Raw genomic sequence first — 14,533 nt, 5'->3', positions numbered from 1 at the left:
TGCTCAGATCCATTTGAACCATTTTTATTTTGAAACAACATATCACGAATCATTTAACTTCTAATAAATTGCGATTTCTGGCGAAGACCTGACGCAGCACCCCCAAATCGCTCTCCCGAACAGTCCGCTGCCAGCCGCTTCGACGGGCACAGGAAGGCGCGCCGATTTCCCGTCTCACGGCGTCGCAGCTCGCACCGGCCAGACCGATGTCGTGGGTTGACTCCTGTTGCTCTCGTGTCGGCCACGAAGCCACTACCCCTCGCTATACGGCGCGGCCCACTGGACTCACGTGGAGACCTCACATGCGCCGACGCTCAAGGCGGACAAGGCATCTCGTGTCTCAGTGCACGACCGACCAACCGATCAATCGAACCGCCAATGACCATTACCTGAGCAAACTCGAACAGACTGGCGGCCTACCACATACTAGCACTCCGGATGACAGATAGACACTGACTGCGCCATACTGACCCGGCTGACCAGCTGACCCAACCCACCCCCTAGCGAACTCATAGCGCCCCTTAAATGCACGTGAACAGGCAACCTTTCCCCTTTCCCACCAGAGGGAGACACCGAAGCTGCGACTGCCACAGCGGCGCCACCGCCAGAAACGGAGGGCGACTGCTTCACACTACGCGCTGCGGCGCGCTCTTCAAAACAGCAAATTTTACCACGGCTGAAATACGCATGACTATACCAGTTTCTTTGGCGCTTCAGTGCTTATGTCGTGTGAGCAGTAATGGTCCTCTAACACTCCCTGTGGGTATGGCTGGAGTTATTTTCACGTTTAAACATTTCTCTCTGTTAAGTATAAGTTTCTGTATTCCATTTGCTTTTAACTCTTCGATTCGTTCAGAAAACTGGGCCCGACATTCCGTACGTTCCAGTGCAATGCGGTGTTAAACCCTAGCTGTCCTTCCTTCCTGTGAAACGAGGTTTTGTGTCCAGAATGAAATTTTCACTCTGCAGCGGAGTGTGCGCTGATATGAAACTTCCCGGCAGATTAAAACTGTGGGCCCGACCGAGACTCGAACTCGCGACCTTTGCCTTTCGCGGGCAAGTGCTCTACCATCTGAGCTACCAAAGCACGACTCACGCGCGGTCCTCACAGCTTTACTTCTGCCAGTATCTCGTCTCCTACCTTCCTTATCAGCACGCACTCCGCTGCAGAGTGAAAATTTCATTCTGGAAACATCCCCCAGGCTGTGGCTAAGCCATGTCTCCGCAGTATCCTTTCTTTCAGGAGTGCTAGTTCTGCAAGGTTCGCAGGAGAGCTTCTGTAAAGTTTGGAAGGTAGGAGACGTGATACTGGCAGAAGTAAAGCTGTGAGGACTGGGCGTGAGTCGTGCTTCGGGAGCTCAGATGGTAGAGCACTTGCTCGCGAAAGGCAAAGGTCCCGAGTTCGAATCTCGGTCGGGCACACAGTTTTAATCTGCCAGGAAGAGCTTTTGTGTGGTCGCATAAAGCCGTTGGAACACGGACCGTGCATCCGAACGTTGAGCGTTGAGCGTGCCGAAATTCTGACGTCACAGCATGGAATAGCACGCTCGGGAGTCTTTCCGAACGTGCAGAGCAATATCTGGCATGTCAGATATTCTGAGCGTGCATCTGACCGTTGACCAATGAGATGGCGCAACGCCACCTACGTCACATGCACGCTGTCTCCCTTCAGTACAGAGTTGTGAGGCGCCATATTGGCATTCATTTCAAGCCTATATGTATATATGCCGCTCCGAGCACCAGCAAATTGAAAATCTCTGCAAAACCCGTTGTTAACTGTGTGATTCGTTCCAATAAAATAATGAGAAACATCATATTCGTGGCAAAAGAATTATTGTAACTTGCGTGTAATGGGAGTATGCTATTTGAAGGCAGCGACACACTGAAGATCCACCCAAAACGCATTGTTCTTGGTACAGTTCGTTATAATTAAATTTCAGTTAGTAACATATCTACGATTAATGTTTTTAGCCAGCGCTAAGATACTGCGATTAGAGACAAACAGTTACATGTTGGTTTAGCGTAATGAATAAAGTCAGTGTCCACGGAATAGTTCATTTTGTTAGGGCGGTGGTTCGCGTCCTGACACAACCAATTTTTTTTCTTAACATTCGCGTTTTTATTAGGTTCCGATACTTTATTATTAACTTAATACAAGTGTAGACTATAATATTTGATGTTATGTAAATACAAGTTCACCTTTTTTTGGGGGGTGACTGTTCGGTTGGCTTAATCTAAAGGACAGATTGCGCTACTTGTTTACAGATATTTCACTCCTTCTTCTTTTACGCTTCGTAATTCACATGTTGCAAAGATTCTGCTACTGGGTAGGAACAGTGATCAAGTAAGACTGACCTTGGGGTTTCGCTAAAATGTGGGAATGATGAAATAATGTTTATCTTATGCGGAGAAGTATTCCAAATTTGTAACGCACTGTTTGTAACGGAACTTTTATAAGCCTGTGTCCTTATCGATTGGACTCGGTACTTTCCTTTTCATGGACGATGGAGGAAATGTGCGTTTTAATAGAGCTAACGCGCGCCCGTTGAGTAAACAGTGTGATTTACGAACTAGAAACATCCCTCAACTGTAGCTGGAGTGCGTTGCGATCGGGTATACCACGTTGGGGCCCATGTACCGTATGCACGAGTCGCATCGTTCCTGAGCGTTCAGCAGCACGTCGAACTAGGCACGCTCAACGTTAACGTTCAACGGCACGGTCCGTGTGCCGACGGCTTAAAGTTACGTTGTGCAAGACGCGACAGTTGGCTGCGACTGCGACGCTGCCCCCTCCTCTTTTCCCACCCTGGCAGACGGCGGCACGGCCGCAACACGACTGGAGTCGTCGCCGTTTCCCAAGCTCCGGTCGGCGGCGGCGGATTCAAATACATAAGAAAAATAAGAATTCCGATTTTCTTGCTGTAAAAAATACTGTATGTTAATGCAACGAAGTTACATCGGCTCCCAGAGTTAGTTTTTCGATACAGATTCTTCTTTTACTTTAAAAAATTGAAAATTATCTCTTCGGGTTTTGCGTGTTTTTTTCGCTGTATATTACTTCTCTATCAATTGTGAGGAAAGTAAAAGGCACAAAAAATTGATGTTTGCGTATCTTACAGTTTCACACCACAGCTTGATAATGAGGTGTCTATTTTTCCGATATTCGTCACAGTTATTCCGATACTTAATTTACAAGTAACCTACTGCATGAAATTTGAATTGTGTACAGTGAAAAATGTGGTCGCTGGCTACTTTACGTATGGTTCACGTTAGGTCATACATCGTTGCCGATGAAAAGAAGCTAACATATGGAAATTATTTTTAAAGTTGAGATCAGAATGATATCGATCTCCGTTTCCGAGATTTGGGCTCATATATCTCCGGGAGCGTCGCGGCTAGCCGCCAGTTCTGTCGACGCACAACGAGAATTGTGTGGTCATCACACGATAGAGAATGCATTTGTTTTGTTTCGCTGACACATTTGGACCTAATGAAACCATTTTATGTCATACATTTCTCCGGTATGAGTTACTAATATTTCTCCATATGCTCTTGACAATTTCATTTAAAATGCCACGAAATGTAGGTTTCTTAAAGCCAAGTGATCAAGCAGAACCCATTTTCTTGGTTTTGCTGAGGCATCTGAACCTGTTCCAAGCTTTCTTTCTCGTTTATTTCTCTGATACGAGTCCCGAATATTCCTCCATCTGTTTTTGCACATTTCACCTAAAATTCCAATGAAAGATAAGTTTATTAAGAATAAGCGCATGCTAGCGTCATTGCGTTGTTTCAAGTTCTTGACAACAAGATAGGGTTACACCTTAAACATCTCTAGAATTTTCATTCTGAACGTCTACAGTATACACTGGCAGAAATGTGGAAGAAATAATGTCCGTGCTTGTTCACAAAATTTCCCCAAATTATACTTGTCAGTTTTTCCCATGCAGAAACTTTTGGAACAAGCTAAGGCAACTTTCATAGCCGACTGACTCTTTATTCCCATCCAAATGAACTTCCATATTCTTATATTCTGACAGCATACATCGTTATGGATGACATGAACATTTAATTTTGCCAAGCTGCACTCAAAAGATGACTCCAGGATTTACAAAAGACGAATTTCAATTGTGAACTGTGTCAGACCAGAAGGGCCTTGTAAAACAGTAGTCCACTTTTGGCACAAGTTTTTTGAGCACCATCTTCTACCAATGAATTGAAGTGAATGTGACAAATTACTTATTGCAGCATACTGTTTGCGCAATCTGTTGAGAAACGCCTTCCTCAAAAACGAACATCTATTGATTACAGAAAGCTGTACAACAATCTGCTGGTGGTTTTTCACAACTAGAAGGTATCATCAAGACACCAATCTACCGTTTGCTTTCAAAGTGAAGGTATTGTAATCGTTGTACTTTAGATTGTTCATTTTATAATGTACTTGCCATTTTCAATTTTTATTGTCACAAAAAAGAGTAATGCGAAAATTGACCTTCAAGTTCATTTTCATCATTCTAATTCTACATCTGCATGGATTATACTGATTTTCATAACAGGCCTGAAAAATTTGCATTAATGGGAAATATATATTTCACTCACCTGCCAGTTTCAATTGTGCACCAATTTCTTCCCAAATTCTCTCTCTGAACATAGTGTCTCTATATTTAGGGTTCTTCAAATGGTAAAGGCAAGGATGTCGCGAGACCAGCTCACAGAGCATCACATCCTGTGAGTGGCTCATTTCAGTTTTCCTTGACTGGCTCGACATCTTTCTGGCAGCCGTACGTCTTTGTGTCGTCCGACTTCCGTCGCAACACTGCTCACTGGTGCAGTGCTGCGGCAGCTGCCGCAACAGTCGCGCGTCGCATCCCAAACTCGAACTGCGCATGCGCCAGCAGGCAACTTCTGACGTCACGTAGCGACCCGTCGCAGTCGCTAGCGTGCGTCGCGTCTTGGACAACGTACCTTAAGCCCCCCGTATCTGTGGCGACCTGCTGCAACTGCCGCCTGCGCCTACCTGTGAGCCGCAGCTGACTGCTCGCTGTTTCGCTGATCCTTGCACGCTGTCTATTTGTTGCCGAGCAGAGTCGCCGAGGCCGGTGGCAGTCGAGTCCAGAGGGGCCGCGACCTCGGGGGTCGGCCGGGCGCCGGTGACGACGCGTTCCAGCGGCGCCGACAGCTTCCAGGACGTCTGCCTCACGCCGGGGTGCGTGCGCGCAGGTCAGTACCACCCCGTATTCCCTTCACTCACTGCCCTCGACTAGGAACGCACAGTAACACTGTGTGCACAGCAGTAAGAGAACAACACCAGCTGACGGCTTCAGTGGTCTCGGGACGGGGTTGGCTCGTATGAGGAAAGGGAACACGTGAGGAGGAGTGCCAGCAGAACGAGGCGAAGGCGAAAGACCAGTAGTACGTTTTACCTCGTCCACTTTGACCTAGAAACAACCTTGAAGGTGACAACATAACCGTGCATGACATCACCGATGATCTCGAACACAATACATCACCAGACATTACTGACGTCATCAGTTAATCAAATCAATTCAAATGTGTGTGAAATCTTATGGGACTTAACTGCTAAGGTCATCAGTCCCTAAACTTACACACTACTTAACCTAAATTATCCTAATGACAAACACACACACCCATGCCCGAGGGAGGACTCGCACCTCCGCCGGGACCAGCTGCACAGTCCATGACTGCAGCGCCCTAGACCGCTCGACAAATCCCGCGTGGCAAAATCAGTCAGTCAATAATTTTGGATATAGAGTAACCTCTCATCTGCCCTACCCATCCCTCTTATCTCCAGCCGATCACAGTGCAGTATTAAAAATTAAACAACCAATGAAAAAAATCGGAATTGCCGAACCCCCAACACAGTCGCGATGCCCGGAAATTCCAGTTCCCCCCCCCCCCCCCACCCTCCTCCTTCACCCTTATCTCCCTCCAATCACATAGCAGTATTAAAAATCTAAGATTTTAGACATAGACCAGTCGTGAGATTTATGCCGCCTAATCCCTCCTCTTTACAACCAGTCAGTGCGTAGTGTTACAATGATGCATAAAAATAGCCACAAACTACACTACTGGCCATTAAAATCGCTACGCCAAGAAGAAATGCAGATGATAAACGGGTATTCATTGGACAAATATATTATACTAGAACTGACATGTCATTACATTTGGGTGCATAGATCTTGAGAAATCACTACCCAGAACAACCACCTCTGGCCGTAATAATGGCCTTGATACGCCTCGGCATTGAGTCAAACAGAGCTTGGATGGCGTGTACAGGTACAGCTGCCCATGCAGCTTCAACACGATACCACAGTTCATCAGGAGTAGTGACTGGCGTACTGTGACGAGCCAGTTGCTCGGCCACCATTGACCAGACGTTTTCAATTGGAGAGAGATCTGGAGAATGTGCTGGCCAGGGCAGCAGTCGAACATTTTCTGTATACAGAAAGGCCTGTACAGGACCTGCAACATGCGTTCGTGCATTATCCTGTTGAAATGTAAGGTTTCGCACGAATCGAATGAAGCATAGAGCCACGGGTCCTAACACATGTGAAATGTAACGTCCACTGTTCAGAGTGGCGTCAATGCGAACAACAGGTGACCGAGACATGTAACCGACGGCACCCCATACCATCACGCCGGGTGATACGCCAGTATGGCGATGACAAATACACGCTTGTAACGTGCGTTCACCGTGATGTCGCCAAACACTGTTGCGACCATCATGATGCTGTAAACAGAACCTGGATTCATCCGAAAAAATGACGTTTTGCCATTCGTCGTCGAGTACACCATCGCAGGCGCTCCTGTCTGTGATGCAGCGTCAAGGGTAACCGCAGCCACGGTCTCTGAGCTGATAGTCCATGCTGCTGCAAACGTCGTCGAACTGTTCGTGTAGATGGTTGTTGTCTTGCAAACGTCCCCATCTGTTGACTCAGGGATCGAGACGTGGCTGCACAATCCGTTAGAGCCATGTGGTTAAGATGCCTGTCATCTCGACTGCTAGTGATACGAGGCCATTGGGATCCAGCACGGCGTTCCGTATTACCCTCCTGAACCCACCGATTACATATTCTGCTAATAGTCATTGGATGTCGACCAACGCAAGCAGCAATGTCGCGATACGATAAACCGCAATCGCGATATGCTACAATCCGACCTTTATCAAAGTCGGAAACGTGATGGTACGCATTCCTCCTCCTTACACGAGGCATCAAAACAACATTTCACCAGGCAACGTCGGTCAACTGCTGTTTGTGTATGAGAAATCGGTTGTAAACTTTCCTCATGTCAGCACGTTGTAGGTGTCTCCACCGGTGCCAAACTTGTGTGAATGCTCTGAAAAGCTAATCATTTGCATATCACAGCATCTTCTTCCTGTCGTTTAAATTTCGCGTCAGTAGCACGTCATCTTCGTGGTGTAGCAATTTTAATGGCCAGTAGTGTACTTTATTTCTGATGTACACATCAAGTGACACCCTTTCCCCCCTCTTCCCCTCCTTATCACCAACCAATCGTAGAGCAGTACTAAACATCCACAATGATGGAAATAGACAAGTCGTTCTTTACACACCACCTCCCTCCTCTTTCCACGTAATGAGAGTATAGTATTACAAAATGTTGCCAGACATGCGTTTCAAGTTGAGGCGGCATGATTTTTATCATACCGCCTCAACTTGAAAGTCGAAAATACATATTACATGGTGTTTCAAAATGAACATACCGGTTTTATGGCGTTGTAGCATTTATTACGTTCAACTTACAATTGTAAATAATACAGCAAATGAAAGAGCAACTCAAACACTTTTGTTTGTATACCTGTGCGCAATGGGAAGAGTATGGAACGACAAAGGGTGACTAAAAACCTGTTGAACGAGTGCGAGTCTTTCACTCTCAGCCCCAAGAAATATCACTGCAGAAATACAGGGTGATTCAAAAAGAATACCACAACTTTAGGAATTTAAAACTCTGCAACGACAAAAGGCAGAGCTAAGCACTATCTGTCGGCGAATTAAGGGAGCTATAAAGTTTCATTTAGTTGTACATTTGTTTGCTTGAGGCGCTGTTGACTAGGCGTCAGCGTCAGTTGATGCTAAGATGAATCTTTCGTTTCAAAGATTGTGTTTAGTGATGAAGCAACTTTCCACACTAACGGGAAAGTCAACCGTCACAATGTCTGTGTATGGGGCACTGAGAATCCGCAGGAAACAACTCACTATGAACGTGACTCACCTAAGGTGAACGTTTTCTGTGCCATTTCAGCCAATAAAGTTTTTGGTCCCTTTTTCTTCGAATGTGCTACTGTAACTGGACTACAGTATGTGGAGATGTTAGAGAATTGGCTGTTCCCTCAGCTCGAACAAGAAGCACAACAATTCATATTTCAGCAGGATGGAGCGCCACCACATTGGCACTTATCTGTCCGTAACTACCTGAACGTAAACTACCCGAGGCGATGGATCGGCCGCCAGGCAGCCCGTGACAGAGCACTTCATCACTGGCGTCCAAGAAGTCCTGATCTTACCCCCTGCGATTTTTTCTTATGGGGGTATGTTAAGGATAGGGTGTTTCGGCCACCTCTCCCAGCCACCATTGATGATTTGAAACGAGAAATAACAGCAGCTATCCAAACTGTTACGCCTGATACGCTACAGAGAGTGTGGAACGAGTTGGAGTATCGGGTTGATATTGCTCGAGTGTCTGGAGGGGGCCATATTGAACATCTCTGAACTTGTTTTTCAGTGAAAAAAAACCTTTTTAAATACTCTTTGTAATGATGTATAACAGAAGGTTATATTATGTTTCTTTCATTAAATACACATTTTTAAAGTTGTGGTATTCTTTTTGAATCACCCTCTATTATGGGCCTTTCTTTTTCGGCGAATCAACTGTAACTGATGTTTCTTACCTTGATGTGCTACAGCTACGTCCCTGCCCCAGTGGGAAGACACCGAACAGCACATCTTTTCTTGGGAGCAACATGGTGCGTCCCCTCACTGGCGTAACTCAGTACGCGACTGGTTCTACGTCGTCGTATCCGACAGGTGGACTGGGCGCAAGGGGCCGCTTGAGACAGCACTTTATGTATCATCTCCACGTTCACACAGCCGGCCGGAGTAGCCGAGCGGTTAAAGGCGCTACAGTCTTGAACCGCACGACCGCTACGGTCGCAGGTTCGAATCCTGCCTCGGGCATGGATGTGTATGATGTCCTTAGGTTAGTTAGGTTTAAGTAGTTCTAAGTTCTAGGGGACTGATGACCACAGCAGTTGAGTCCCATAGTGCTCAGAGCCATTTTTGAACCACGTTCACACACGCTCTGACACGATCGTGACTATGTGCCTCCGATACCAGCTGACCTATCCGACTTTAGAAACAGTGTTATTGCAACAGTTACTCCTGACACATTGGTCAAGGTTTCGGAACAACTCGCCTATCCACTCGATGTGTGATCGGTGTTCACACTGAATAATTGTGAGAAAAACTGTTTGAGTTGCTCTTTCATTTGGTGTCTTATTTATAATTGTAATGTGCATGTAATATGTGCTATAAAGCCTTAAAACTCGTATATTCATTTTGAAACGCCCCGTACTTATTTAAAACGGCACACACATACTAGACAGTATTTCACCTCCCTCTTCTCTCATCCAATCAGAGCCCAGTATTAGCATGAAAGAGCCAGCTACAGTGTACCTCCATCTGGACTTTGCTCAAAACTGTGCAAACGACCTGAATTACTGTAAAAAAAAAAAAAAAATACATCACACATCTCCCTCTCCTTTCCTCCAGTCACAGCCCAGCATTTTTAGTACAGTGTTGCTCCATCTGTGCTGTGGACGAAAGTAAAAAATTCCGAAAATGCTATCAGCTATGTGCATTTTCAACTTCTCGCGGCGTAATGAATAATCCATTAAATTTCGGGAATGCAACCGCGCAAATAAAATTTCCTCCACTGATATTTCGGCCGCATATCGTCCGGCCATCCTCAGAGTGAGTCACAAGACTTACGACAAGATGCCAAGCGCGGCCTTGTATGCTCCACCGCGGCGGTACTGCGCATGCGGGTCTCAGATGCTGGTCGGCGGCAGAAAAATACTCTTACACACGCGGAGCCTGTGGCGAAAGCGTACAGACATTCGATTCGCTTATCGATGTACGAGGTGCATTCAAGTTCTAAGGCCTTTTCTCCAGACTGGAAAGAGATAAAAACATGCGCATTGTTTTAAAATGAGGCCGCGTTCATTGTCAATACGTCCCAGAGATGGCAGCACCATACGGCAGATGGAATTTTACCGCCAGCGGCGAGAATGAGAACTGTTTTAAATACTTAAAATGGCGACGTTTTCCTTACTTGAACAGCGTGCAATCATTCGTTTTCTGAATTTGCTTGGTGTGAAACCAATCGAAATTCATCGACAGTTGAAGGAGACATGTGGTGATGCAGTTATGGATGTGTCGAAAGTGCGTTCGTGGGTGCGACAGTTTAATGAAGGCAGAACATCGTGTGACAACAAACCGAAACAACCTCGGGCTCGCACAAGCCGGTCTGACGACACGATCGAGAAAGTGGAGAGAATTGTTTTGGTGGATCGCCGAATGACTGTTGAACAGATCGCCTCCAGAGTTGGCATTTCTGTGGGTTCTGTGCACACAATCCTGCATGACGACCTGAAAATGCGAAAAGTGTCATCCAGGTGGGTGCCACGAATGCTGACGGACGACCACACGGCTGCCCGTGTGGCACGTTGCCGAGCAATGTTGACGCGCGACGACAGCACGAATGGGACTTTCTTTTCGTCGGTTGTGACAATGGATGAGACGTCGATGCCATTTTCCAATCCAGAAACAAAGCGCCAGTCAGCTCAATGGAAGCACACAGATTCACTGCCACCAAAAAAATTTCGGGTAACCGCCAGTGCTGAAAAAATAATGGTGTCCCTGTTCTGGGACAGCGAGGGCGTAATCCTTACCCATTGCGTTCCAAAGGGCACTACGGTAACAGGTGCATCCTACGATAATGTTTTGAAGAACAAATTCCTTCCTGCACTATAACAAAAACGTCTGGGAAGGGCTGCGCGTGTGCTGTTTCACCGAGACAACGCACCCGCACATCGAGCTAACGTTACGCAACAGTTTCTTCGTGATAACAACTTTGAAGTGATTCCTCATGCTCCCTACTCACCTGACCTGGGTCCTAGTGACTTTTGGCTTTTTCCAACAATGAAAGACATTCTCCGTGGTCGCACATTCACCAGCTGTGCTGCTATTGCCTCAGCGATTTTCCAGTGGTCAAAACAGACTCCTAAAGAAGCCTTCGCGGCTGTCATGGAATCATGGCGTCAGCGTTGTGAAAAATGTGTACGTCTGCAGGGCGATTAGTCGAGAAGTAACGCCAGTTTCATCGATTTCGGGTGAGTAGTTAATTAGAAAGAAAATAGGAGGCCTCAGAACTTGAATGCACCTCGTATGATCGGCGCGGTGACACCATGACGACTTTCTGCAGTTTAATTACCCCAAAAGCCGGATTCCACGCTTTGTCCAAATTAAAGCCACTACATCTATTTATTAAATTTTTAGCTAATCTAATTTCTACAGCTTTCTTGAAGACAGATGCCCAAAAAGAAGAGGTGGATGTTAAAATCTTCACATGACTGTAATTCATGGAATGCCCTGTATCAGTACAATGTTCTGGCTGTGATAAGCCTCAGCAGTTGAGTCCCATAGTGCTCAGAGCCATTTGAACCTTTTTTTTCTTTTTTTTTTCTTTTTTTTTATAAGCCTGTGTATCTTGTATCTTCGATGCTCCACACACCTCTTATGAATGGTGCATGTTGTTTGACTTATGTACGACTTCTCACAATTTCCGGAAGGAATCTGATACACACCCGCCTTACAAAGCTGTAAATCGTCCTTCACAGAGCCGAGTAAAGCTGCAGTCTTCGTGGGGGGCCGGAAGATCACTTTAACACAGTGTTTCTCAAGAATACGGCCTACCTTCGAGGAAAGAGCACCCACATAGGACAAACACGCACTAGTTCTGAAGGAATTACCATCTTCTTCCCCATCACATACCTGCTTTTTAGGTTTTGCATCGAATGCTCTACGAATTTCTTGCGGAGAAAATCCATTCTATTTAAAAATGCTCTTGAGGTATTTGAGCTCTTCTTGCAAATTGTCTTTATCGGATATACAGTGCGCCCGATGCACTAAGGTCTGTGAAGGGTGATGGCAGCTACTGGCATGAACATATAGATTTATCTGTGTTGGTTTCCGATATACGAAATGTCCTAATGTGTCATCACTGTTACGGCGAACGGCAACATCCAAAAAGGGCAGCCAGCCGTCTTTTTCTATTTCCATAGTAAATTTAATGCTAGCACGGATGGAATTCAAATGCTCAAGAAATCGATGTAATTCATCCATTCCATGGGGCCATACCACGAATGTGTCTTCCACGTACCTCCAGAAGACCGTAGGTTTAAAACTTGCTGAGTCCATTACCTTGTCCTCGAAGTCTTCCATGAATAAATTAGCTACCAGAGGGGAGAGGGGGCTTCCCATGGCAACTCCATCAATCTGCTCATAAAATTCACCATTAAACTGAAAATAAGATGACAAAAGCGCATGTTCAATGTCTTATCGGCCAACATTTTGATAAGATCATTACGGCCTTATTTGAACATTTTAATGGATTGCTATCCCATATGTTTTCATTACTAATGTCCAAAAAATTGCTTACGCATCGTCTCAGTAGTCACATCATTAATTTTTGTGTCTTTATTGTTATTTCATCCTCCATCGCCCCATGTGTGATTAGCAGCAGTACAATCAATCTGCTCTTCAGCCAGTAGACATTATTGACTAACTTAGACGTTAAACACAGAACAAGGAGACATATTTCCCATGAATTTAAAATTTTTTAAAAGCCGATGTCAATGGAAGAACGTAAGAAATAATGCAGTTTCCATGAATGGTTTGGAAACGGTGATAAAAATGTGAACAGAGAGCACAGTTAAAAAACACTTGAGAAACTTTTGAAGAACACTAAACACTTGGAACACACTGAATAGAACAGAAGAGACACTGACCATTAAAAGCAGTGCACTGTGCACTTTCACCAAAACTGGAAAAGGACCTTCCATGGGATGGTAGATCGTTGATGAAAAGAAATGTGGTTATGCAGGGAGAGAGAAAAGTAATGGTGATGGGACTCAGGACTGGTAAGAAGTGGTGATGCGTTAGGGGTGGCTGTGGCGAGCAAGGAGAGAGGGATAGCTGGTGATCGGATCCATAAATCTGAAAGAAGAATGGGGTGGTGAGCGACAGAGAATGGGGAAAGGATGAGGTGTGGTGGGGCAAGAGGACAAGCCGGAAGTCCTCAGAGAGATGGACAGAGCGGGGTGGATTCAGATTTGGTAGGTTGGGTATATGTCGGGGCAGAGTTCATCGCGTGCGCGGCCGAGACGGAGATGGTTCTACATCTACATCTACATCTACATCTACATTTATACTCCGCAAGCCACCCAACGGCGTGTGGCAGAGGGCACTTTACGTGCCATTGTCATTACCTCCCTTTTCTGTTCCAGTCGCGTACGGTTCGCGGGAAGAACGACTGTCTGAAAGCCTCCGTGCACGCTCGAATCTCTCTAATTTTACATTCGTGATCTCCTCGGGAGGTATAAGTAGGGGGAAGCAATATATTCGATATCTCATACGGAAACGCACCCTCTCGAAACCTGGACAGCAAGCTACACCGCGATGCAGAGCGCCTCTCTTGCAGGGTCTGCCACTTGAGTTTGCTAAACATCTCCGTAACGCTATCACGGTTACCAAATAATCCTGTGACGAAACGCGCCGCTCTTCTTTGGACCTTTCCTATCTCCTCCGTCAATTCGATCTGGTACGGATCCCACACTGATGAGCAATACTCAAATATAGGTCGAACGAGTGTTTTGTAAGCCACCTCCTTTGTTGATGGACTACATTTTCTAAGGACTCTCCCAATGAATCTCAACCTGGTACCCGCCTTACCAACAATTAATTTTATGTGATCATTCCACTTCAAATCGTTCTGCACGCATACTCCCAGATATTTTACAGAAGTAACTGCTACCAGTGTTTGTTCCGCTATCATATAATCATACAATAAAGGATCCTTCTTTCTATGTATTCGCAATACATTACATTTGTGCATGTTAAGGGTCAGTTGCCACTCCCTGCACCAAGTGCCTATCCGCTGCAGATCTTCCTGCATTTCGCTGCAATTTTCTAATGCTGCAACTTCTCTGTATACTACAGCACCATCCGCGAAAAGCCGCATGGAACTTCCGACACTATCTACTAGGTCATTTATATATATTGCGAAAAGCAATGGTCCCATAACACTCCCCTGTGGCACGCCAGAGGTTACTTTAACGTCTGTAGACGTCTCTCCGTTGATATCAACATGCTGTGTTCTGTTTGCTAAAAACTCTTCAATCCAGCTACACAGCTGGTCTGATATTCCGTAGGCTCTT

General features: G+C 45.7%; 1 protein-coding gene across 1 annotated transcript in view; it reads left to right on the top strand.

The window, feature by feature from the left end:
* LOC126108565 (neprilysin-2-like) overlaps positions 1-14,533 on the top strand; it is a 339,107-nt gene that overhangs the window by 160,723 nt on the left and 163,851 nt on the right. The window contains exon 3 of the mRNA XM_049913853.1: positions 5,083-5,217. Within this exon, the coding sequence (XP_049769810.1) occupies positions 5,083-5,217 (135 nt within the window). The remainder of the gene's footprint in view (positions 1-5,082; positions 5,218-14,533) is intronic.

Source organism: Schistocerca cancellata, chromosome 11 (assembly GCF_023864275.1).
Source record: "Schistocerca cancellata isolate TAMUIC-IGC-003103 chromosome 11, iqSchCanc2.1, whole genome shotgun sequence".
NCBI lineage: Eukaryota > Metazoa > Arthropoda > Insecta > Orthoptera > Acrididae > Schistocerca > Schistocerca cancellata.
Note: the sequence above shows the minus strand (reverse complement) of the source record. Positions and strands in the feature narration are given on the sequence as shown.